General features: G+C 51.6%; 1 protein-coding gene and 1 long non-coding RNA gene across 3 annotated transcripts in view; one reads left to right on the top strand and one right to left on the bottom strand.

The window, feature by feature from the left end:
* The window catches only part of lrp2a (low density lipoprotein receptor-related protein 2a), a gene marked incomplete at its 5' end in the record, with an annotated part of 61479 nt that overhangs the window by 11154 nt on the left and 23997 nt on the right, over positions 1–26328 (bottom strand). The window contains 32 exons of the mRNA XM_084442780.1: positions 863–979; positions 2535–2654; positions 4278–4406; positions 4815–5060; positions 5547–5743; positions 6246–6423; positions 6988–7211; positions 7300–7470; positions 7943–8609; positions 9101–9396; positions 9584–9785; positions 10359–10490; positions 13532–13651; positions 13774–13899; positions 14370–14681; positions 15271–15471; positions 15749–16038; positions 16605–16763; positions 17145–17310; positions 17511–18446; positions 18820–19008; positions 19520–19759; positions 20312–20525; positions 20994–21171; positions 21999–22108; positions 22285–22428; positions 22520–22686; positions 23746–23874; positions 24233–24410; positions 24552–24780; positions 25554–25738; positions 25986–26197. Of these exons, the coding sequence (XP_084298906.1) occupies positions 863–979; positions 2535–2654; positions 4278–4406; positions 4815–5060; positions 5547–5743; positions 6246–6423; positions 6988–7211; positions 7300–7470; positions 7943–8609; positions 9101–9396; positions 9584–9785; positions 10359–10490; positions 13532–13651; positions 13774–13899; positions 14370–14681; positions 15271–15471; positions 15749–16038; positions 16605–16763; positions 17145–17310; positions 17511–18446; positions 18820–19008; positions 19520–19759; positions 20312–20525; positions 20994–21171; positions 21999–22108; positions 22285–22428; positions 22520–22686; positions 23746–23874; positions 24233–24410; positions 24552–24780; positions 25554–25738; positions 25986–26197 (7164 nt within the window). The remainder of the gene's footprint in view (positions 1–862; positions 980–2534; positions 2655–4277; positions 4407–4814; positions 5061–5546; positions 5744–6245; positions 6424–6987; positions 7212–7299; positions 7471–7942; positions 8610–9100; positions 9397–9583; positions 9786–10358; positions 10491–13531; positions 13652–13773; positions 13900–14369; positions 14682–15270; positions 15472–15748; positions 16039–16604; positions 16764–17144; positions 17311–17510; positions 18447–18819; positions 19009–19519; positions 19760–20311; positions 20526–20993; positions 21172–21998; positions 22109–22284; positions 22429–22519; positions 22687–23745; positions 23875–24232; positions 24411–24551; positions 24781–25553; positions 25739–25985; positions 26198–26328) is intronic.
* Positions 1987–4963, top strand: LOC311312788. Of its 2 annotated transcripts, none has more exons than XR_014630582.1 (4): positions 1987–2328; positions 2444–2675; positions 4283–4426; positions 4741–4963. It is a non-coding gene; the product is annotated as an uncharacterized lncRNA (long non-coding RNA). The 2 variants fall into 2 exon arrangements; XR_014630583.1 differs by having other exon boundaries at positions 2463–2675.

The following is a 26328-nucleotide window of genomic DNA, read 5'->3' on the forward strand; positions in this document are numbered from 1 at the left end:
GGTTGGATGGATAACCTTTATTTAACCAGGTTTGGACCCATTGAGATTAAAATCTCTTTTTCAAGAGCGACCTGGAGAATGGTGGCAGTGCAAACAGTTCCATACAGCACACACATTAAAAACAATAGATCGGCTCAAAAGAGCCATACAGTAAAAGTGCAGGGAAGCCATGAATCCTATTTCAATGAAAACAATTACAAGTATCAATAGTAAGTTTCTATAGATTTCACCATGCCTTTAAATTAATTCAGAGTGACTAGATCCTGGAGTTTCAGTTTATTTTGCAGGCTATTCCATGCAGATGGTGCAGAAAACATAAAGTTCTTCTTTCCCAACGCAGTCTGAACTCTAGTAACAGTCATAAGCATGGTGTCCTGAGGCCATCATTTCATCATCTGGTTAGAAAGACAGATAAATGATAGGCTAGTCTACCCAGAAAGGCCTTATAATTAAAAACATACCAATGACTAAGCTGATGTACAGTATTGACAGAACAGGACAATTGACTTTGGAACACAAAATACAGTGACGAGTGATCCTCTTAATCCTGCATCCGCCAAGCTGTGATGTAGAACTCGGATGCTAACGCTGTGCTCATGACTACTGTCAATAAAACGGCAACAGACATCAACAGACGTGGGATTTATTCTCCGCCAGGGCCGGTGGATTTTCCGCTGAGCTGAATAACTGGATCATGGTGGTCCTGTCTGTCTACCCCTAGTGCTTTTAAAAGGTGAAGCTTTATTGATTCTTTGCTTAGCGCTGCCCCCCCCCCCCCCCCCCCCCCCACACTCCCACCGCCCCCCGGCCGCACAACCATCTAACCAGTGCCAAGGCCCCGAAACAAAGAGCCCCCACTCACCACAGTCCCTTTCATCAGAGTTGTCCTCGCAGTCGTTGTCATGGTCACAGACCCAACGGTCAGGAATGCAGTGAAGATTATCGCAGCGAAACTCGCTCTCCGAGCACGGCCGCGGACCTGTAGGGGGCACAACGGTTTGGGAATTATCACCGCACACACACACCGTGGGTGAATATTAGGGTTTAAACGCCACGACCCCAAAGCTTAGCGGCGTAGACACAGCTGGCAGTGTTGAATCAGAGCGTTCTGTTTGATCAAAGCGCACGACGACGTCATGCTGCAGACATATTTGTGTGATGAGCTCATGGACTTTCGCCGGAGGTGTTGTCTTTCTCCCGGCGCATTCCCTCTCCGGCTACGAGGGGAGTGGCGCCCGGGTTTCAGCGTATGACACCATGATTTAGCGAGATTTAGATGCCGGCGGCCAGGGGTGGCAGCTCCCTCCCCTCCCCTCTTGACACTCCGAGGACAGCCCGTTTCTCTGCCGGCCGATAAGACCCGCCTTGCAAAACGCTGCCCACTGGACAGAAGTGTTGAGGCTTTTACAAGAGCACCTCCTTATCTGATATAAACAAATAACAGGTCCATTCTTAACCATCAACAGAGCCGTCTCATCTGGATGATTCACTGCAGGGGGGCGGGGCGTGGGGGAGGGGTGTGGGGGGGCCCTGAACTGGAATCCCCCCCCGAGGATCACTTAGTACTTAAACAGTACATCCAGTTTTACAAGTTGTATGGCATTTGCAAGTGGATTAGCTATTTTACATGATCCGTTTCCCTGTAGGGCCCTAAGCCAAGTTCACCAATACCAAGACTTGACTGACAGTGACTTGACTGACAGTGACTTGACTGACAGTGACGATTCTCTCCAACTGTTCTGAAACTAAACCATACTACATTGTTAGTGCTATTGTCATGTTTTTTCCTGTATAGGATATGGTCTATTGTATGGTTCTGACCAACAATTCATAGCCACATATTAAAGTATCCATTTAGGCCCATATTGATTGCAGTCTGAACTTGCTGTCTTTTGTGTGTGTTTGGTTGTACTTTGCTCCGGACGCCAGACGGTTAGCAAACACCGCTGTCCTGGGACACTCTGATAGATTGTACAGTATGATGGCTTGTGTAGCCTGAGCCTTTAATGGATATACTAACTATTAGAGGTTGTATATATGTAACCTGTATTTCTATATATGCATGTGTAGCCTATTCTCAGTAGTCTGTATGTATACAAGATGTATTATTGGCCACTAATTTGCAATGTGCAACAAGTGTGTGTAATTGTTGTGGGTATTTAAAGATGGCGGCTTTGTAGTCTACAGAAGTCTGAGGAAGAGCTTTTGTGCACGAAACATCATGTTTTTCAAGAAGAAAAATCCCATTTTACTGGGAGCTATCCGGTGTGCGCAACTCTATTTTTCCTTAACTACAAGAGTTTGTGTTTCCAGCACTCAGCCTAACAGGTACAGTGGACAGCATGTGTCTTTTATATATTTTTTAATACAACTTTAAGTCTCCAACAGACAAGTTCTTTGTCTGAATAGTTTGTTTCACGGTCTTAAATTCCTCCACACTAAGTGTGGTGGTGTGTGGACAGGGTGTGGACAGGGTGTGGACAGGGTGTAGGACGGTCCGGGTGCCAGGGACAGCGTTGGGCGCCTGGACTCACTGCAGCTGCGCTCGTCAGAGTTGTCCCCGCAGTCGTTGTCCCCGTCACACCTCCACCTCAGCGGGACGCACTGGTGGTTGTCACAGCGGAAGTCTCCCAGGGGGTCGCAGGTCACCTCGTCTGGACACACAGCACACGAGGGTGAGCGTCACGCATCCGTACACACACACACACACACACATACGCACACACGCACACACAAACAAACACACACACACGTACAGACACACACACACACACACACACACACACACACATATACACACAGGTAATTTTATCTGGAACAAGAGCACACACGGATGAGTGTCACACACATACAGTACAGTATACGCACACACACACACACACACACACACACACACACACACACACACACTGCATTACATTACATTAGTAATTTTGCAGACGCTTCTATCCAAAACGACTTACAATTGTATTCAATGTACTGTAGGTAGTCACTACTACTGTACTCACCAGAACTCACAAGAGAATCTCTTCCTAAACAAGCATGTAAGAGCCTGACTTAGTGCTCAAGTAAAAGTGTGAGAACAGATACAATACAATACAACTACAGTACAAATACAATAAGGGCTAGAAGGAATGGTCTGTGTAATACTAATCCACACACACACACGCGCACTGTACACATACACTACACTACACTGATGGTCGGACGAACCAAAACATGTGAGGAAAAGAACAAAACAGAAACAAGACAGACGCATCAGCAGACGTGAAATTCCTCACCGATGAGGAGGACTCTGATCTAAGCGGGCACTCCCCCTTTTTTAATTAAAGCGATCGCACGCGGAGAGGAGAGGGTCCAGGCGAGGGCTGAGCTATGCCAGGCCCCGGCGCAAGGGGAGACGGGGGCGAGGAGGACGAGAGGGAAGACAAGCGAGATTGGAGAGGAGGAGGAGGAGGAGGAGGAGGAGAGCCGTGCTAGGCCGTCTCTGTCCCAGACCGCGCCGGAGGTCAGAGACAGTGCTACAGCCAGACCCTCCTGGCCCTCCACCTGGCCTGAGGGCTGCATTCTTCCCGGCAGATTAGCGCCGATCTCCCCTCCTGCGCGGGGATGGCACTAATGGAGCTGGGGCCTCTGATAAGAGAGGAGGGGAGGGGAGGGGGGTGGCGGGTGGGCCGGTGTGTGTGTGTGGGGGGGAGGGGCGAGTCGGATCGTACGCGCGGTACAAAGAGGGCAGTGTGAACCCTACCCCACGCACTGTCAGACACACACACACACCGACGCGCACGCACACACACAGACTCGCAGGCCATAAATCCCCGAGCGCTCTCCCGGGGGGGAGTGCTGAGACCCTCTCCATCACCACCTCCCTCCACCCCTCTGTTATGCTGCTCATGAGGAGCTAATGACCCTTCACTCACTCTCCTCCTGACCTGGAACTAACACGTTTTTCTTTCCTTACAGCACCTGATTTACAACAACAAAAATACTATTTTGAACCCCTGAACACACAATGGTTCCTATTAAAAAATTAAATAGTCATTCAGCGCCTTGAAGGCGAACTACTGTACTTGGTGATGTCGACGATGACCTGACGAAGACCCACCTTGGGTCGAAACGTTGTTTTTTGTCCTCAAGTAATAAATATACCTTGGAGCAGCTGTCAGTACGGACCTCACTTTTTTTGCATTCTTTGTAACCGTATTGTCCGGCACCAGCGGACGGTCGATGTGTTTAGCAACTCTTATCACTTCTTCTAACGGTTGCTGTGGGCTCACCGCAGTTCTGCTCGTCGCTGTTGTCCCGGCAGTCGTCGTGACCGTTGCACACCGACCACAGAGGAACGCAGCGGTAGTTGGTTCTGCAGGAGAACTCTGTGTGGTTGTCACAGCGGTACGAGGCTCCCACTGTGGGAAGACCAGGTGAGGTGAGTCGACAATAAACAGAAAAACAAAAAATATGCAGACACAGCATGTATGGTTTCAGTCTAAATCTGATTTGGGCCATTAAAGTGTGTGTGTGTGTGTGTGTGTCTGTGTGTGTGTGAGAGTGAGTGCGTGTGTGTGTGTGACTGCGTGTCTGTATGTGTGCGCACGTGTGTGCGTCTGCGTGTGTGTGCGCCCGCCCGTGTGTTTCTGCACGTGAGTGTATGTCTGTGTGTGTGTGACTGCGTGTCTGTGTGTGTGCGCCCGCGCGCCTGTGTTTGTCTGCATGTGTGTCTACGTGTGTGTGTATGTACAGTATGTGTGTGTGTGTATGCGCATGCGCCTGTGTGTGTGTGTCTACGTGTGTGTGTGTCTGTGCGTTTCCCTCACTGCACTCCTCCAGCGGTTCGTCAGAGTTGTCCCCGCAGTCGTCGTCCACGTCGCACCTCCAGCTCTGGGGGACGCAGCGTCCGTTCCGGCACCTGAACTGTCCGGGCCGGCAGGTCCTGGCGGAGCAGTGGGCAGGCTCCTCGTCCGAACCGTCGCCGCAGTCGTCCTCGCCATCGCACTGCCACGCCTCGGGGACGCAGCGCTTGTTGGCGCACTGCCACTGGTGGCTCTCGCACTGGTGGGTGGCTGGGGGGCCAGACCAGGTAACGGGGGTCAACGCTCGACGCAAGGTCAATCAAATCTAAATTTTACAGTATTTAGACAGTATTTCATACACAGAGGCAACACAATGGGCTTTACAGAGAGCAATGGTGGGGGGTGGGGGGGGGCATATATCCTACTGTACCCCAACATTTTCCAGAGGGAAGCACAAAAACCAGTTCACCCAGGAACCGAATAAGTGATCTGTAAAAATTCTTCCCTGACCTCTCTTGACGAGACAATCGAGCAGTTCCTGTAAAATGTTTGTCTATTGGCTAGGAACATTTACAGAGTGATAAACAGTCCCTCTCCTTCCATAGCCATGGACCATCATATGAAAACATGGGGAACATCATGTCAAATGAACAAAGACATTTCAGAACACTACAGGAATGAGAACGCAACAGAAATGCGGTCGCTTCGTGAATTGGGGGGGGGGGAAATGCGCAGGCGATCTCCTGGGCTACCCACCACACAGCACGAGGTCCTCGTCCGAGCCGTCGTGGCAGTCCCGGTTGCTGTTGCACAGGAAGTGTGGGCTGGTGCAGTTTCCGTCGGCGCACTGGAACTGGCCCAGCCGGCAGTGGCGCCCGGGGCAGGTGGGGGGCTCGTCGGAGCCGTCCCTACAGTCCCGCTGGCCGTCGCACTTCCACCACACGGGGATGCACCTGCGGGGACACAGACACCAACGCCAACGCCTCAGAACAGCGGCGGTTTGAAGCTGAAACGTTTATCTATTTGTTCTCAAGCTCTTTCTCGTATACATGGGCGGTTTAAAAATATGACTTTGGCTGTCTCTCTTCTTTTGATACTTTTTTCATTTTCTTTATTTTTAATATTATATTAATATTATTTAATATTTTTAGTTTACTTTTTTCTCTCGTCTTTTTTCTCTCTTTCTATTCTCTTATGTGCGCTGTTTGTGTTCAAGTATACCATTGTGAGGCCTTTTTTGTTTGTTGTGTTTGTGCGTTAAAACCGAAAAATAAATAAAAAAGAACAGTAACAAAGGCCTTCGCATAGAAAAGACAGGAGGCGTGTCGTAGGAGGCCCGACGGGGGCAAACAGGAAGTCAACAACATGGGGAGGGCAGGAAGTACCGTAGTAGAAGGACAAGTGATTGCGCTCAAACCCGGGCTCAAACCCCTCCTCCCTCCGGCCCCTCCTCACCGTTCATTGTCGGCGCATCTGTACTGGGTGCTAGTGCACATGGGCAGACAGCGGGCCACGCCCCCCATCTGCACGGTCAGGAAGTGGTCGGGGCACTCGCAGGCGCGGGACCGCCCCCCCGGGCGGATCAGACACAGGTGGGAACAGCCTCCATTGTTCACGGCGCAGGGGTTGGTCACTGTCAGGGGGGGGGAGACGGGGGTCAGAAACTCCGGTTCATTCCGTTCCCCCATTCACTACAGCTGGGCAAACAGGCGTCGCATTGTCTCACCGCGTCACTGAGACACTTGAATGGGCTCAATCGGCAGGAAACTGTCCATCACCTCCGGCTAAGCAGGTGATAAGAATCTAAGTAATGAATGAGGATGATAGCGGTGGAGGAAGCTCTCCAACCTCAGGATATACACTCAGGACGTCAAACTCATCTCTTGAAGTGCTACCACAATCCTCCCTCTTAAGCACCTATTGTATTTTTAGTTTGCTATTCTTGTGCCTTCAGCACTAGATTATGCTCTTAGTCACTTGTTTTAGAAAGGAGATGCACTTGCGAGTTCTGGCAAGTAGTAGTACATTGGCTTTTCCTACGTGAAATGCAATTATTCTTACGTTAAATGCAATTATTAAGTCGCTTTGGATAAAAGTGTCAGCTAAATGACTATAATATAATGTAATATGTAATATAATGTAAATAATTAACTAATAAAACAAAACAAACACTCGGATGATGCGCTGTGAGACTGACCGATGGGCTGTCGGTAAGGGTGGCACACGTGGATGTCGAAGGGCCGGTGCGTGGTGTTGACCAGCGCCTGGCGGCCCGAGCCGTCGTACTTGTTGCCCTTCTCCACGGTGCGCGTGTTCCAGTCGGTCCAGTACACGGTGTCCTCGAACACGGTCAGGGCGAAGGGGTGGGGCAGCACGCCGTCGTACACGGTGTGTCTGTGGCGACCCTCCAGGTCGGAGTACCTGCGGCGAGACGGTAGTTGGTTTTAAGGAGCGGAGCGGGGTGAATTGTAACAGAAGGAGGGGTTGTTTGTATCGGACGTAAACTCACTCGATGTAGTTGAGGTGTGCGTCGGACCAGTAGAGCATGTCGTTGGTGTAGTCGATGGTGATGCCGTTGGGCCACTCTAGCTTAGTGGTGATGATGGCGGCTTTGTTGGTCCCGTCCATCCCAACGCGGCCGATGAAGGCTTTGTTCCCCCAGTCTGTCCAGTAGACGTATCTGACAGGGAATACAAAAAACCACCTGCGGTTACACAACACCACAAAACCACCTGCGGTTACACAACTCAGAACACAAATCACTTGTTTTGTGGGAACCTGTGGGAACAGGAAGATACTATATTCGAAAATAATTAATTTTATTATAATCTTTATTATTGAACAGGAAGATACTACAAATTTGTGGGACTTTGGTGCTTTGTGATATTGAATTGGTAAGATTTTTTTTTTTAAAATTAAGGTTGTATTTTACTTTTAAAATTATTTCTTTTATTGTGTTTTATCTTCTATTTTATTTGTTCATTGTATGTCTATATTCTATGTGAAGCACTCCATGCGTGTAAATTCTCTGTTGTAAAGCACTTTGAGCTGCATTTATTTGTATGAAAGGTGCTCTACAAATAAAGTTGTATTGTTGAATGTCTTTATGGAACATGTTGTTTCTACTTCTCCGGTCGGCGCCGTCCACTCACCCGTATTTGGGATGCAGGACGATGGCCCTGGGGTTTTCAAAGCAGTAGGTGTTGTTGGCGTCCACGCAGTCTTCCGCCAGCTTCCTCACGAAGCGTCCGTCCAGCTCCGACACCTTGAGGCAGTCCAGGAAGCTGTCCACCCAGTAGAGCTTCCTGGCCACCCAATCCACCGCCAGCCCCTCGCCGTGCAGCACGCCGTTCACCACCGCCTCGCGTCCGGTCCCGTTGTAGAACATCCTCTCGATGACCCGTCTGCTCACGTCCACCCAGTACAGCCGCTTGTCCACGCGGTCGAAGTCCACGGCCACCACGCTGGTCAGGCCCTGCGCGATGAGGGAGTAGGCCTCCCCGTCCGTCGACAGGTTGCGCAGGTAGTAGCGGTTGCTGAAGATCAGGTAGGGCGCCGTGTCGCTGTTCTGACGGCAGCTGCGGCCGTCCGGCTCGCGGAGGTAGCCCGGCGCGCACTTGCACACGTAGGAGCCCACCGTGTTCTCGCACCTCTGGCTGCACACGCCGGGCGTGTCCGCGCACTCGTCCACGTCGTCGCACGTCCGCTCGTCCGACATGAGCCGGTAGCCCGGCCGGCAGGCGCAGACGAAGCCGGTGGGCGTGTCGGTGCAGTTGTGGTCGCAGTGGTGCATGGAGGGGTCGGTGCATTCGTTAATACCTGCGCCCGGGGCGGAACAGAGAGGAAGTTGAACAGAGAGGAAGTCGAAGTCAATCCGACCAATGAACACAGAGCATAGACGAATTAGGAAATGATGGGCCCCTGGGCACGTAAAGACCCCCCCCCCCACGCATTTTTTAATTTGCACAATGAGACGGATTTCTCCCCAAAAGAGATGAAGGGCCCATATTCCATGGAGTACTCATACCCTCTAAAATACTATAAACACTCACTTAAAAACTATCATGATAGTTACTTTCTCGTGACGTCCTCTAAGTGAATGTTTAGGCTATTGCTTCAGTTTCTCAGCAGGATTTTGGGGGCTCTGTTATTGACATGCATGACTCAGCCCTTAGTCATGCGACAAGAAATACAAACGGCCCCCTGAGCTCTTGGGCCCCGGGGCCCGTTCAGTAATATGTCTTCGACACAGAGCGACCAAAAACCCAGATAATAATAATAATAATAATAATCCTCTAGTCATCACTCACCGCAGTCCTTCTCGTCGCTGTTGTCCGAGCAGTCGTCGGTCCGGTCGCACACCTCGACGAGGGGGACGCAGCGCCCGTTGTCGCACCGGAACTGCCCGGGGGCGCAGGTGGGGGCGGGCGTGTGGCACATGTGCTCCAGCTCGTCGGACTCGTCGCCGCAGTCGTTGTCGCCGTCGCAGACGAAGTCGTGCGAGACGCAGCGCCCGTTCTGGCAGGTGAACTGGTGCTGCTGGCAGGGCTGGTAGGTGCACCCCCGCTCGTCACTGCCGTCCCCACAATCGTTCCTCCTGTCACACCTGTCACCAGAGCATCACTCAGTGTAAGTGCCGGTTTGACCACCAGAGGGCGCCGAAACCCCTCGATACGACGCCTTTACAAACCATAGCCTGTCTGACAAGTTCACCGCAGCTGTCAATCAACGTGTGTCGTGTTTAACAATAGCATCGGTTGCATCTGCGTTACGGGGCCGGCGCGACCTCTGACCTGTAGGACGAGCGGATGCAGAGGCCGTTGTCGCAGGTGAACTCGCCGGCGGCGCAGGAACGCCGGGAGCAGTTCTGGTGCTCGTCCAGCGCGTCGCCGCAGTCGGCGTCGCCGTCGCACACCCAGTCGTGCGGGATGCACTTCCTTTGCGGCGGCCGGTTGTTGGCGCAGGTGAATTCCGATGCCGAGCACGTGCGGTTGGCTGCAAAAAACAGAGGGGGGATTTTGACCAATCGCGTCCTTCCCGACGACGGCTCTCAGGGCCCGCATGTTTCACAGTCCAAACATTCCTAACTGTATTTCATGACTCTCGGCCGCGGCCTGAGCTGCCCCGTCCGCCTAATGTGACTCATCCCCGTCGTTTGAAGTGAGTCTCCCGCGGAGGCCGAAGCCGTGGGCTCCGGGCACCTTTATTGCGGAGAGCGCACACACCGGGGGTGAGACGTGACATAATAAGAGGTCTTGATCCACCCGGAGCCAGGGAGGGAGGGGAGGGGAGGGGGGGGGGGCGGTCAGGAATGCCATGCAGCAGCTCCTCGGCTCGGACCCTGGCCTTCGGAGACCTTCGTTCGGGAGCCAGAGACGCGGTGGACTAGCCTACCCCCCCCCCCCCATCACTTCCTCTCCCTCCTCCCCCGGCGGTCTCCTCCCAACCCCACCCCACCCCCCTCCCCCGCCGCCCAGCCTGATCCATCAGTGTCCTGACACCGAGAGAGAGAGGGGTGAGGGGGAGGAGGAGGAGGGAGTAGGTGGGTGGTTTAAGGGGGGAGCTCACCACAGCTGTGTCTCTGGTCCTCGTCGCTCATGTCTCCGCAGTCGTTGTCTCCGTCGCAGATCCAGGACGTGGCGATGCACCTGCCGTCGTCGCAGCGGAACTGGTCGGCGTTGCAGGTTCTCACCGTGGTGACTGGGGAGGACGCCACCACACAATACATACCAATACCATAACCATAACCATAACCTACACACATATACCACAATACCATAACCACACCACAATACATACCACTACCATAACCATAAACATACACAAGCTCATATACCACAATACATACCACTACCATAACCATAAACATACACAAGCTCATATACCACAATACATACCACTACCATAACCATACTTGGTCAACTCAGTGGAAGCCTTAACAGAAAGCACCAGCTTTGGTCCTCTTGATCTTACACCTGGAACTGAAGGTCATCCCAGCTTCTCCATTCAGGAGGTCTCTGAATCTACAGCTACCAATATTCTATGCTCACTTAAGAACTCTACTGACAAAGATGTTTATGGAATTTACAATATGTTCCTCAAGAGGCATAAAGAGACACACTTGCTGCTCCGATCACAAGCATGGTCAACAGCTCCCTCAGGCAGTGTGTGTTTCCAAAGGGGGGGAAATCAGCTATAGCATGGGTTCCCAAACTCCATCAATGTGGGCCTCCCCTCTGAAAACAGTGACACACCCGCGCCCCCGCAACCCCCCAAATTTGTCCTTTTTGCAAGGCAGCGTTAGCTAGCCCATAACGTTACACAGCTAAGTTAGCTTGATGGCACCTGCTGCTAGTTAACGTTATGACGTTTTTGCACAATACATTCATGCTTGCGGGGGGAGGCTCTCTCTGCACTATCCACAAATTTAGTATACATCTCTCCCATTATTTATTTAGATCTTATGACCTTTAAAATCACGTTTCATTCATTAAAACCATAGACATAAAAAAAAACTTCTTTTTTTTTTCTTCTAACCATCCCTCCGTTCCTCCCCTGAATTTCTTTGGGGACCCCCAGGGGAGGTCGCCTCACAGTTTGGGAATGCCTGAGCTATAGTTACACCTATCTTTAAATCAGGTGACTCAGCTGATCTTACCAGCTATCGACCCATAAGCATCCTCCCAGCTGTTTCTGAAATTGCTGAGAAATGTATTGCTGAGCAACTTATTACACACGGCAACAACTCACTATCAACTACACCCTATGCAATTTGGTTTTAGAGCTAAGCACTCCACTGATACAGCTAACTGCATCTTCTTAGAGAATGTTAAGCTTAAAATGGATAAGGGGGGTGTAGTAGGAGCGGTATTTCTTGACCTCTGGAAGGTCATTGGCACTGTCAATCACAATGTCTTGGTTAAAAAATGTAACTAACTTTTCCATAGAGTCTCTGGCACTGATGAAATCCTACCTGGAAGGAAGAAGCCAGTGTGTTAGAGTGGGTGATGATACTTCATTGACTCAGAGTTATGATGTAGGTGTACCACAGGGTTCTATTTTAGGCCCTTTACTCTTTAGTTTATATATAAATGATTTACCAAATGTCTGCAATAGTTGTGATATTCAAATGTACGGAGACGACACCGTGATCTCCTGTATGTGCACGCAAATAAGAAGAGCAGGCTGCACTTAAACTTACATCCACACTGGTGAATAGAACCAAATGGCTCATTGATTCCTGCCTACACCTGAGCGTCAAAAAGACAGTTTGTATGTTCTTCTCAAAGAGATCCTGCAAATCACCTGAGCCAGATGTTTACGTCGCTGGTCAGAGGCTCCAGGTAGTCTCTAGTTTTAAATATTCAGGTATTTTACTTGACTCTTACCTCTCTTTTAAAAAGCAGGTAAAATGTGACGAAGGTCATACAATTTAATTTGATGAACTCTAAGTATATATGACCTCATCTAACAACACAGGCTGCAAAACTGTATTTTAATTCTATGATTGTCCCTTACCTAACCTACTGTTTAACCAGTCGGGCACAAGCCAGCAGTACAACATTAAAATCTGCTCAAATTCTTCATAAACAGGCCTTAAAAGTACTGGACAAAAAGCGTTACCACCATTGCAATATTCTCATAAAACATAAACTTTTGAGTTAGGACAACCTCATTACATTTTCTAATGCATGTCTGGTTTTTAAAGTTCTCCATGGTCTGGCCCCACCTCCTCCAGTGAGTTTGTTTAACAAAATACTCAGATACGCAAGATCTGTCTCGAGAGGTGACCGTCTCGTTCCTTATAGGTCAAGCTCTTTTAGCCAGTCTGCATTTTCTGTTAAAGGAGCTCACTGTTGGAATACCTTGCCACATTTAAATTGGCTTAGATGGGCTTATTGCCATCAGTTGTGTGATCATTAACTTCAACTCTTTCCTGTTCTGCTTGTTTAGATAGTCTAGTGATGACTTGTTGTTATTTACCTGTACAGTACATGGTGGTATTCTTAGTTCCCTAATTTAAAAAAATAAAAATCCTAAGGTAGTGACGGCACATTGCTAAGTCATTGTTGTGATAACTGTTTCTATAATGAATAATGACTTATTTATTTTGTTTTAGTGTATGGCTTTTTACATCTGCCAGCAGGGACAACTGTTGAAAATGATCCATTCGGCTAACACTGGCACATTTATCATGTATATGTCTATGTTTTAGTACTTGTATTTGGTTGATTCATGTGTACTGTCCCTGGTCAATAAATAAATAAGACATAAAATAAGAAATAAACAACGTTCTATATAGTCACTTTTAACTTAAAATTTTGAACCCCATTTATTGAGGAAAAAAAGGGATTAACCCTTTATAACATTATACTGGCCAAACTCCCAAAATAGTGACAGTACTGGTAAACTCCACATTCCAGTGCTTAGTGATCTATTTAAACAAAAGCTGAAGAGCAGCTGTGTAAGTCCTCCGTCCTCCGAGACAAAGCCGAGGGGAGGGGCAGCTTGTCAGAGGGGGGGGGGGGGGGGGGGTTGGGGGCGTCGCCCTGGAGGAATGCAGCAGACAATAGGAGGCCTGGCCTGGCCTGACCACGTCCCTCACAAAGGACATACACCACTCACTCACACTCGCCGAGGTATCATTCCCACAGCTCACACACACACACACACACACACACACACACACACACACACACACTCACACTCACAGACACGCGAGGGGGGGCGCCGGTACTCACTGCAGGTGGAGGGCTCGTCGGATCCGTCAGCGCAGTCCGTGCCCCCGTCGCAGTACCAGTGGGCGGGGATACAGCGGCCGCTGGAGCAGCGGAACTCCGTCTGGGAGCAGGTGGAGGTGGCTGCAGGGAGGGGGAGGGGGCGGGGGGACACACACGCGCCTCCGTTAGTCACCCGTGACCTGGATGTTCAGCTGGCTGCCTCGTGAAGCCGGGAGGGGCCGGGCGCGGCGTGGGCGACTCACCGCAGTGCGTGGGGCTCTCGTCGCTCATGTCGCCGCAGTCGTTGTCCCCGTCGCAGAGGTAGGAGCGCGGGATGCAGATGTTGGTGCTCTGACACTTGGTGTGCCCCGGCTGGCACGTCCGCTCCGCTGAGGTCAACGAGAAGAAACAAACATCGACGTGGCCGACAGTAAATATCCTATTTTATACTACGGCTAGTTCCAACCATGCTTTGTGATTGGCCAAGAGGCATTCAGAGCCGTGCCAATAGCCACAATATACCAACGGGTAAATCACTCCGCTTTGATACATTGTGGTTGCCTATAGCAACGGTAAACAAAGTAAAAGTATTCCGGATTGCGGAGGGCTGAAGCAACACGATTTAGCTAAATTGAACAGTTCAAACGGATATTTTTCCCAAAAATATTTAACATCAGTGCAGTGCTGTTGTATCGCTCGAGGTCGTGCTTCATCGTGGTTAACGACGATTAGACGTTCCTCACGGACAGGGCCGGCTCTAGGCTTTTAGAGGCCCTAGGCAAAATTTCCTGTGGAGGCCCCTTTTGAAATAAACCGTACCCATCATCAAGCAACAAAGCTGGAGTCTCACTGGACTTACGGCAGTTCAGCTCGTCGGAGGTGCCGTTGTCGTAGCAGTTGTTGATGCCGTTGCAGACGTAGTCCTTGGAGACGCAGCGGCCGTTGTTACAGGCGAACTCGCTGTCGGGGTCACAGGGCCGGAACAGGCAGCCCGCCTCGTCGCTGCTGTCCCCGCAGTCGTTGTAGTGGTCGCAGCGGTAGTGGTAGGGAACGCAGCGACCGTTCCCGCACGTGAACACGGTCGGCTCGCAAGTATGGAAGGCTGGCCAACCAGAAACAAAGATATATGAGCGCTCCGGCCAATGGGAAACCAGAACAAGGTGAAGGCGAGCTAGCCGCTGTGCGGGTGCGCGTGAACACGCACGCACGCACGCACGCACACACGCACGCACGCACACACACACACACACACAGTGGAGAATGTGTTTACCTGACAAGGCTATAAATGATGCCACTTGAGGGGCTGCATGCAAGATACAGGTATATTGGTTCACTTGTTAGAATAGGAGTTATCGTGAGAAAACAGATTGTATTTGATTAGTGAAAAGCAAGCATACACACCAAAAACACCAAAAGGGTTGAAATCAGTCTTGGGCCCTGAAAAAGAGAGTTGTCGCCAGTTAGACGCCCTGTGTTAGTGAGGGGAGCTGGGAGCCAAAGAGAGCAGGGTACTGATCACAGCACGACAAGAGACAGCGTTAGTGTCACCACACACACACACACACACACTCACAAAACATGTACGCACACACACACATAACACCAGGGAGGACCAAGCGCTGTAACAGCAACATCACTGCCGGAGGCGCACATGCAAAAACATCACATCTGACCCCCCCCCCCCCCCCCCAACAAAGGACCCAGTTAAACGACCCCCAGAGTCGAGCGCCGCCCGTACGGCTCCTTCCCCGTCGGCCTACCGCAGACTCTCTCCAGCTCGTCGCTGCCGTCCCCGCAGTCGTTGTCGTTGTCGCACTTCCACTGGGCGCGGATGCAGCGGCCGTTCAGGCAGGCGAACTGGCCGGCCTGGCAGCGGGTGCCGTTGTCGGGGATGCAGTGCTTGTTGTCCGCCAGGTACCACCGGCCCTCCGAGGGGCACTGGCACTCGGCGCCCTGGGGGCCTGGAGGGGGCGGGGGGACACGCGCAAGTGAGTCCACACGCACGCTAAAGGCGCCCGAAACACGGCCCCAACCGACGCCAACCAACTCCCAACACCAAACAATTTTAAGTTGGCAGTTGTCGTTTAGCTGCAAAATCCATCCAACCGACGTCGCCAAGAAACATGGCACATTGATCCGACGTAGGTGTTGGTTGGAGTTGGTTGGGGCAGTGTGCAGACACCTTAACACACACACACACACACATACTTCTACACACTTCTTCACAATCGCTTCTACCTGGGGTGCAGATGTGGCTGCAGCCTCCGTTGAACTGCTGGCAGGGGCTGTCGCACTGCTGCTGCTTGGCGCCGGCCAGGACATGGATGTCCATGGGCCTGGACGGAAGGTTCTGGATCATCACCTTCTGGTCAGAGCCGTCGTGCTTGTTGGCCCGGTAGATGCTGCGCGTGTTCCAGTCGGTCCAGTAGATGAACTGGCCGTACATGCTCATGGCGAAGGGGTAGATGGCGGTGCTGACGATGACCTCACGGTTGGCCCCCGTGAGAGAGCAGCGCTCGATCTTCTGTCTGGGAAACACAGCAGGTGGCGTAAGAAACGATACGTACTACTCGCCAAGGTAACAGATCATAAGAAAGAAAAACTTCATATGAAGCTCATTTATTATTGACGTTTGGGCCTGTTGGCCTTCTTCTAATCTCGATTCTGAAGAAGGCCAACAGGCAGAAACGTCAAAAATAAATTAACTGCATATGGATGCGACACTTTGTGTCGACTGTGTGCGACACTTTTTTTCTTTCTTATGATAAGAAACAAAACAAACTCACCAGGAACATGGCAATCTTAAGGTGTCTACACACACCGCCCCAACTGACACCAACCAACTCCCAACAGCCAACATTCTAAAGTCGGCAGTTGTAAGAATGCTAAAATTCCGCTGTAAAATCCATCCAACCGACGCCAACGGTCACCAACAAACATGGCGCCGCCGATCCAGCGTTTCTGTTGGTTGGTGTTGGTTGGCGTCGGTTGGGGCAGTGTGTGGGCAACCGCTAATGTGTTAAAAACTCCTAGCCTTCGCGAAGGGTCGGCGGTGTCATTGTGTCGTTAAGTGAGTGTGATGGCGAGGGCTTACAGGCTGGCGTCGGCCCAGTACAGCCTCTGCTCCTCGTAGTCCAGCGTCAGTCCGTTGGGCCACACCAGGCTACTGTTCACGATCTCGGTCCGGAAGTTTCCTCCTAAAGTAGCGCGCTCGATCTTTGCATTGGTCCCCCAGTCTGTCCAGTACATATACCTGTGGGGAAAGCAAAGTACGTTTTCAAACGAACCAAGACATCGTTTCCTGAGTTCATCGTTTCCTGAGTTTCATGAGTTCTTTTTATTCGGGATACTGCATGATACTTGAGCTATGGTAAATGGTAAATGGACTGCACTTATATAGCGTTTTTATCCAACATCGCTTTACAATGGCCTCTCATTCACCCATTTGGGGTTCAGTATCTTCCCCAAGGACAATTCGACATTTGGACAGGAGGAGCCGGGATTCGAACCGCTGACCCTACGATCATTGGACGACCCGCTCTACCTCCTGAGCCACAGCTGCCCCCAATTAAGAATTAGAGCTTTGGTCATCCTACAGTGAGACGGCGTCATTGGCGTGTCCTCCCAGCCTTACCCCCTGCAGGGATCCAGCATGATGGCTCTGGGCCGGGGGACGTGGGCCACCACCGTCCTCTGAGAGCCGTCCACGGCCATGGAGCTGATGCTCTGGTTGATGTAGTCGCTGTAGTAAATCCTTTTGTTGATCCAGTCGTAGGCGATGCCATCGGGAGCCCCTAGATCTACACCAACGCACAAACACACACCGAGACGTCACCGTACGCCTCGATATCTCAGATCGGATATCAGTCGTGAATTGCTAAAATCAGACTCTGTTAGATTCGTTATTAGCTTAAGTGGCCGAGTCAAATTGTATTCGGTGCAGCAAGTTACATGAAGTGCCCAGTGTAAGGGTGTGTGGACGAGTCGCAGGGCCGCGTACCTGAGGCCACCGCCACAGCCGGCGAGGTGGGTGAGGAGAGGCTGATGTAGCTGATCTTGCTCACGCCCACCCCGGAGCTCTGGGTGTAGTAGATCCTCTGGTCGGCGAGGTCGTAGTCCAGCGCCACGGAGGTGCGCGGCACGTTGACCACGGGGAAGGGCAGCCCGTGGTCGTCGGGGTCCAGGCGCAGACTCCGCACCGTGCTCTCCGTGGTGTAGACCAGGAAGTCGTCGCGCGACACCACACAGCTCTCTGCGTCCGCCGCCAGGTTCCCGAAGGCGCAACTGCACCTCCTGGCCCGGGCGCCGCCGCCGCCGGACCCGGGGAGGGCGAAGCAGAAGTGGGCGCAGCCCCCGTTGGCGTCCAGACAGGGGTTGCCGTCCAGCTGCTGGGCGGAGCCGGGCTGGACGCGGTGGTCGTAGATGGTGACGTCCCTCAGCATGTTGACGTTGTCCCTAATGACCGCCGGTGGCTCGCTGCTCCCCGGCTCCTTGCTGGCCTGGAAGACCTTCTTCAGGTTCCTGTCCACCCAGATGATGCTGCCCTCGAACACGGTCACCCCGTAGGGGGTGGGGTAGCGGCTGCCGTACCGGACGACCTCCGTCTCCCCTCCCTCGGGGTTGACCCGCGCGATCATGTCCAGGGAGTCGTCCACCCAGTAGACGTAGCCCGTCCGGTAGTCCAGCGCCAGTCCGCGGGGGGTTATGATCCCGGACGACACCAGAACCGTGCGGTTGGTCCCGTCCAGCAGGGCGCGCTCGATCTTGGGGTTCTGGCCGTAGTCGGCCCAGAAGAGGTGTCCGTTTTTGGGGTCCACCACGATGTGTCGAGGCATGTCCACCTGGGTCTTCAGCAGCACGCGGCGGAAGGTGGTGTTCAGGCGCAGAACCTCAACGTAGGTCTCCGTCAGGAAGGCGTTGGTGAAATAGAGGTTCCCTGGAAAACCGCAGAGAAGTCGACATCCTCAGGAAGAGAATCCTACACTGTCGTCAACTTAACAGCACTGAGACAGTGCGGCACCATAGCTCAGATAAGATCAACTGGAGACAGTTGGTCACGCAGACTGTATTTATTTAGTTTTGTACAGTAAAGACAAAATAACCCCGTTGACCATACATACTACAGTATTTTGTCCTCGGACTTCATGTGGTCATGAAAGACTCAATTTATCTGTACACATGTTTGTTCCAGCCTCATAATACCAGCACATCTAATCTAACTAGAGAATTAGAGAAATTGAGATGAGGCCAGACAAACGTTTCCTTCTGAACAGATCAGCCCAAAAGCCCGGTTCTCCTCGGTCGGGTACCTGCGGCCCAGTCCACAGCGATGCCTCGTATCCCGTTGCGTCCGATCCCGGACGTGACCACGCTGCGGAAGCCCGAGCCGTCGGGTTTGATGCGGCGGATCCCGTTCTGCGACGCCACCGTGCTGCTGAAGTCACACCAGTAGATGAACCCGGACGCCATGTGGACTTCAACATGGAGGGCGTTACGGCCTGCGAGATGGGACCACAATCGGTTAGTGAGGGTGAGTGAGTGAGTGAGTGAGCGAGCCAGTCAGTCAGCCAGTCAGTCAGCTAGTCAGTCAGTCAGTCAGTCACTCAGTCAGTCAGTCAGTGAGTCAGTCAGTCAGTCAGTCAGTCAGTCAGTCAGTCAGTCAGTCAGTCACTCAGTCAGTCAGTCAGTGAGTCAGTCAGTCAGTCAGTCAGTCAGTCAGTCAGTCAGCTAGTCAGTCAGCCAGTCAGTCAGTCAGTCAGTCAGTCAGTCAGTCAGTCAGTCAGTCAGTCACTCAGTCAGTCAGTCAGCCAGTCAGCCAGTCAGTCAGTCAGTCAGTCAGTCAGTCAGTCAGTCAGCCAGCTAGTCAGTCAGTCAGTCAGTCAGCCAGCTAGTCAGTCAGTCAGTCAGTCAGTCAGTCGTCAGTCAGCATAGTCTTAAATAACTCATCAGTGCCTGCCTCTCCTTTGAGGGAGGGCTCAGGTAGTCGTCTCCTCCGACCTCCACACCCACCTCTCCCTGCCACCGGGACCATGGCCTCCGAGTGGTCCGCTCCCTCCAGACTGAAGCCCTTCAGGGCGGACAGGGTGGAGATGACCACGTAGGACTGGTAGGGAGCGCAGGTCCGGTTGTCGGCGGTGAGTTTGAAGCCCGTAGCGCAGGCGCAGCTGAACAGGCCTTTGGGCCGCGGCAGACACAGCTGCTCGCACGCCCCCACGTTGTTACTGCAGCCGTTGGTCGTTCCGGCGGAGGCTGAGAGGGTACAGAGGAACAGTCACACAGCCACAGTCACTGAGAGAAACAGCGAGCCCCGAGACAATGCTGGTGATGTATGGTAAAGTGTAGTAGGGCTGACCCCATTTAGTCGACCGGTCGATTGTTTGGTCCACCAAGATTTGTTTTGGTTGAGTAAAAATATATATATATATTTTTTTTTTTAATTCTCCACACAGCATGAGATGATGCGTGCCACAGAATGGTAGTAGAATAATCCTTTCTGGATGCTGTGTTCTTCACGCTTAACATAGCTAGGCCTTGAACTCAGTCATTAGAAGTCTTTAGTGCATATAGTTGTGTATTTATTAAAACAAATCAGGTAGGTCATATAGTAAAAATATAAAAATAAAAATATTTTTTTATTTTATTTATTTATTTTAAAATGTCGAATAATCGACTAATCGGAAAAAACGGACAACTATTGGTGGACCAAGATTCCTTTTACCCGGGGACAGCCCTAGTTAAAAATGTTGTGTTTTACAATGATCGAGGTCATATTTTCTCCAAATATCTCCGCTGGGTACTCACTCTCCCTGTAGTGCACTTTCAAGACCCTCAGCCCGGACACGTTGTCACGAAGCACCACCCTGTCGCCCCCCGTAGCCTTGTCCACGCGCTCGATGACCTCGAAGTCGCGGTCGGTGAAGTAGAGGAAGCTCTCGTGGACCGCCACCCCCCAGGGGTGCGACATGCCGGTCACGATGGTGACGCGGTTCGACCCGTCCGGGTCGCCGCGCTCGATCTGTGGAATGGCAGCGATGATGTGACCATCTTGATGCTTGCGCTTCACAGTACAGTAGTGCTCTATACTATCAGCCTAGGGGTGTGCTCAGTGGTGGAAATAGACAGGTTCTACTGGGGGAACCCATATTTGGGTGAAGTGGGTGAGTCTTGGACGGCGGAACCCCACCCTTCCCGGCGGAACCCCACCCGCGCTTCTCCTCGTCCGGAAAATAAAGCTAATCGCTAAAGATGTTTTTACATTCACAGATATTTTTTTTAAACAGATAGCATAATGCTTTCATGCATTGCACAACTCTTTTTTTACCCCAATAAAAAAACATTGAATAGATTTTCGAAATCTGTGAGGAGACTTTTACTCCTGGAACCGCGTTCCCCTTGTCCCCCCCTGCGTTCCCCACCATTTCCACCCCTGGGTGAGCTACAGGTTGTGACTGTGGTGTTTGAGAGAGTGTTGGTAAGTGCCCACCATGCCGGTCCCGGTGACAGCCCAGTACAGCTTGTTCTCCCTGATGTCCACGGTGATGAACTCCACGTGGTCCAGGTTGTTGGTGAAGAGGGTGACGGAGTTGGCGCCGTCCATGTCCACGGACGCCACCTTGGCAGGGATGCCGCTCTCTGTGCCCTGGTCGGTCCAGTACAGTTTCCTGCAGAAGAGGCAGAAATATGAACGCACGTCAATTCACCCGAGATGTTCCTAAGGTGTTTTAGAATGCTAACGTTCCCCTGGTTCTAAGGTGTTGTAGAATGCTAGCATCCTCTGGTTCTAAGGTGTTGTAGAATGCTAACTTCCCCTGGTTCTAAGGTGTTGTAGAATGCTAACATTCCTCTGGTTCTAAGGTGTTGTAGAATGCTAACGTTCCTCTGGTTCTAAGGTGTTGTAGAATGCTAACGTCCCCTAGTTCTATAGTGTTGTAGAATGCCTACATCCTCTGGTTCTAAGGTGTTGTAGAATGCTAACGTTCCCTGGTTCTAAGGTGTTGTAGAATGCTAGCATCCCCTGGTTCTAAGAGGTTGTAGAATGCTAGTGTCCTCTGGTTCTAAGGGGTTGTAGAACGCTAACGTCCCCTGGTTCTAAGGTGTTGTAGAACGCTAACGTCCCCTGGTTCTAAGGTGCTGTAGAACGCTAACGTCCCGTGGTTCTAAGGTGTTGTAGAATGCTAACTTTCCCTGGTTCTAAGGTGTTGTAGAATGCTAGCATCCCCTGGTTCTAAGAGGTTGTAGAATGCTAGTGTCCTCTGGTTCTAAGGGGTTGTAGAACGCTAACGTCCCCTGGTTCTAAGGTGTTGTAGAACGCTAACGTCCCCTGGTTCTAAGGTGTTGTAGGCTGTTGGGAGTGTGTCTGGTGGTGTTGAGTGGTGTTGAGTGACACTGAGCAGAGTTGAGCGGACGCCGGCCAGGTGTGCTGACAGGGGCACAGTTAGTAGCCATGGCGTTGAGCGTCGGCGCCGGGCCAGTGTTAAACAGGGCTTACCCTCGCGCCGGGTCCACGGCGATGCCAACCGGAGTGCCAGCGCCAGTCGGGGAGCCATTATTGGTGATTAAAGTCTTCCTGTACTGCACCTCCCCTCTGAGTTTCAAAACCTGGCCGCATGCACGCGCACACATACACACACACACACACACACACACACACACACACACACACACACACACACACAGAGAACAGGTCTATTACACTGTCACGGCAGTAACAATAATAACCTCGTTGCCGTCTGGTGTAAACGGCACACACCGCTGTACAGCAGGGGCCTCCTCACCTCGATAGACTGGGTGGCTGGGTTGGTGTAGTACAGGTTCTGGGTCATCCAATCCAGAGCCAGTCCTACCGGGGAACCCAAGATGGCCGCGGGGGCGAACTCGGTCCTGTTGGTCCCGTCCGACCTCACCCTGTGGATCTCACCCTTTGGGGGACAGGAAGACAGGACTGGTCAGACCCGGAGGGGCCGTAGCGTCTCCTATAAGACTGGTTCAGTGGACAGCGGACACACTCACCGGGTGCTCCACCCAGTAGATGGTCTGTTCGGCGTCGTCGAAGTCCACGTCGTATCCGTTCTGCAGCCCGGCCACGGGCACCATGGCGTCGTTGCTCTTGTCGTCCGGGTTCAGGGATATGCCGTAGATGATGCTGTCTCTCACCACCACCAAGAACGGATCCTCGACTGCGGGGGCCGCAACGACAGAGACGAGACGTCGTGAGGCGATAGCCTACATCTGTATATTTAACACTGATTTACCACAAAACCCGGTATGAACCGGACCTAACCGGACCCTAACCCCTAACCCTATTAACAACATGGTCTTCTAAAGCTCTGAACCAACAGAAGCTCAACCTTTCATTCTGAAGAAGCCCTGGTCTTTAAAGAAGGGCTCAGATTAGCTGGTGAAAGTTTTGTGCCACTATCTGATTTGCTTTGTCATCAGAGATTAGAATCGACGGATGGCCGTGGGCATTTTCATTCTTGGGTAATCGTTCTCCTCCCCGAGGGGAGAGTGCGTTCTGCTTGGTTTGAACGAGCTGAAACCCGAGAGGGATTAAGCTGTCGACCTAAAGAGGACTCCCCGGACCTCAGATTAAAGGTCCCTTGTCTTATTGAAACCTTAGACTCTCATGATTCTCAATATTTACCTCTGGAACGGGATTTTACAAGAGAATTTAAATGGGATACTGTTGACAAGTCCCTTGCTTCTAAAATAGGAGTCCAGTGTTCAGAGGCCAGTACTTCTACCGATAAGTTATGTGCATGCTGGAATACTCTAAGGTCCTTTTCTCTTCCACAAAGATTAGCCATACTTAGCATTGGCGACAATATCTCCTTCATTAAAAACGTGTGTTCTAGATGGTGAATTGTATCTGTTGCATCTGATTTCCCGTTTCCTGGGACAGAGGGTGAGTGTTTCCTGGGCCAGAGGGTGAGTGTTTCCTGGGCCAGAGGGTGAGTGTTTCCTGGGCCAGAGGGTGAGTGTTTCCTGGGCCAGAGGGTGAGTGTTTCCTGGGCCAGAGGGTGAGTGTTTCCTGGGCCAGAGGATGAGTGTTTCCTGGGCCAGAGGGTGAGTGTTTCCTGGGCCAGAGGGTGAGTGTTTCCTGGGGCAGAGGTTGAGTGTTTCCTGGGCCAGAGGGTGAGTGTTTCCTGGGGCAGAGGGTGAGTGTTTCCTGGGCCAGAGGGTGAGTGTTTCCTGGGCCAGAGGGTGAGTGTTTCCTGGGTCGGCCCGGTGCTTACCTCTGGCGCAGGTGAGCTGGTCAGCGGCCAGCGTCCAGCCAGACCGGCAGGCGCATGAGTAGAACCTGGGCCCCACCGCCGAGAGCAGGCAGATATGAGTACAGGGGCTCTGCAGGCAGTGGTTTTCACCTAGACACACACACACACACACGACGACACACACACACACACAAGACGACACACACACGCGCGCACACACATGTACGCGCACGCACAAGACAGCGACATACACACACACAAGGTACACACAAGACAATGACACACACAACAACACACACACACAAGACGACACACACACATACGACGACACACACACACACACACACACACAATACACACACACACACAAAGACACATGAGTCGGTCATTATAGCAAAGTTTGTGTTTTGATAATGAGATCTCAAGGTATATCACTAATACCAAAGCGATGTAATATCGCTGTAATATGTAATGTGCGCTGTAATATGTAATGTGCGCTGAGTCGTACCGGGGGGCTGTCTGGCCGGGTGGACCGCCACCAGGCCCATGGGCTGAGGGAGGTTGTACAGCATCACTGTCTGGTTCTCCCCGTGCCACTTATGGGCTCGGACCACACGGTTGATATATCTGTCGGTCCAATACACAAAATCCTCAAAAATGGTAATTGCGTGGGGATGTTGCAGTACCTTTTTATCGAGAGCAGCAAAAGACAAGAAGTGCGTTTTACTCACATCGTTCAACACAAACAGATTGTAAAAACATTTTTTGTTCCATATGAATGATATCATGACATCAGAGCAAAGTGACGCTGCGTCTCATTTCCTCACCAGATCACTGGCCAGTACTTGTCTCCTGTTGTTGCCATCGTAATCACAGTAGTCAATGAAATCCAGATAAGCGTCCGCAAAGTAGAGCAGACGGGTGGGGTAGTCGATGGTCAGGCCGTTGGGCCAGTAGAGTTTGTTGCTTATGATTGTGCTCCTCATCTTGCCGTCCATGCTGGCCTTCTCAATGCGGGGGTTTCTACCCCAGTCTGTCCAGAACATCAGATGAGCACTGCGCAGTGGAAAGGGTATCAATCAACCAATCAATCAATCAATCAATCAACCAATCAATCAATCAACCAATCAATCAATCAATGCTTTATCTGTATAGCGCATTTCATACACAGAGGCAGCACAATGCGCTTTACAGAGAACAAGGGAGGTGGGCATACGACCCACCCCTACATATTCCAGAGGGAAGAAAAAAAACAGTATCACCCGGGGGCCAGATAAGTGAGCTGTAAAAATTCTTCCCTGACCCCTCTCAACAAGGCGATCGAGCAAGCTCCTGGGGTATGTTTGTCTAATGGCTAAGAACATTTATAAAGCAATAAAAACATCATAGGAGAGACATGGCAAACACTGGTATATGTCTGTGTGTATATCAGCACTCAATCAAAGAGATGCTTTCTCAAAGTAGCCCACTGGGCACTGTACTTCAGTTCTTTACTCTATAGTACAGGACATAAGAGTATGGTAAATGGACTGCACTTATATATATAATATATATAGTATATATAGCACTTTTATCCAAAGCACTTTACAATGAAGGCCTCTCATTCACCCATTCACACACACATACACACACCAATGGCGGCAGCTGCCATGTAAGCTGCCATGTTGGGCCTGCTAATTGGGGTTCTGTACCTTGCCCACTTCCAACATGTTGTCAGGAGATGCCGGGATTCGAACCGCCAGACCCTCCGATCATCGGACGACCCGCTCTACCTCCTGAGCTATAGCCGCCCTGGACAGTGTCTAACATGGAGGGGAGATGCTACTCACCCTTCCCTTGGGTCCAGCACCAGGCCTCTGGGGTTGGTCACGTTCTGACTGAGCAGCACCGTCCTATGGGTGCCGTCCAGTTTGGACACTTCAATGGTCTCCAGGACATAGTCGGTCCAGTACAGGTTCCTGCCCACCCAGTCCACAGCCAGGCTCTCTGTCACCGTCACCCCACTGTCAAACACCTGTCGATCAAAGTAAGACCTCGAAGTGAGAAAACCTACCGAGGAAAACTTACTAAGCAAAGGATTCAGATTCAGATTCAGATTCAGATTCAGATTCAGATTCAGATTCAGATTCAGAGTCACATACATACTGTAATACAACGTAGGCGACAAGTTTGGAACAAAAAGATGAAGTTCCCTGGCACCGCTTCTCTCTGCTGATTGGACATCGGGGGGAGCCAATGAGAGATCTTAGTCCCGCACTCACCACGGTCCTGTCGCTGCCGTTCCTGTGGGCGCTCCAGATCCGGTCCTGGCTCGTGTCGGACCAGTACACGCGGTCGGCGGCCGAGTCGAAGTCCACCGCCACGATGTTCCTCCCGTCGCGCACCAGCGAGCGGATCACGTTGGGCTGGCTGGTGATGTCGTCCTGCACGATCTGGTTCCTGCTGGCGACCAACAGGAAGGCCTCGCGCGAACCTGCGAACGCACGGCGAGTCTCTCCGTCACCGGCGTCGCACGTTCTCGTCCGAACGGGCGACGCCGGTCTTCCGTTATCGTGTGCCTAAAAACCCCACACAGCTCGATAGACAGACCTGCTCCCCACGGCG

This window comes from Borostomias antarcticus, assembly GCF_949987555.1.
Source record: "Borostomias antarcticus genome assembly, chromosome: 9".
NCBI classification, from domain to species: Eukaryota; Metazoa; Chordata; class Actinopteri; order Stomiiformes; family Stomiidae; genus Borostomias; species Borostomias antarcticus.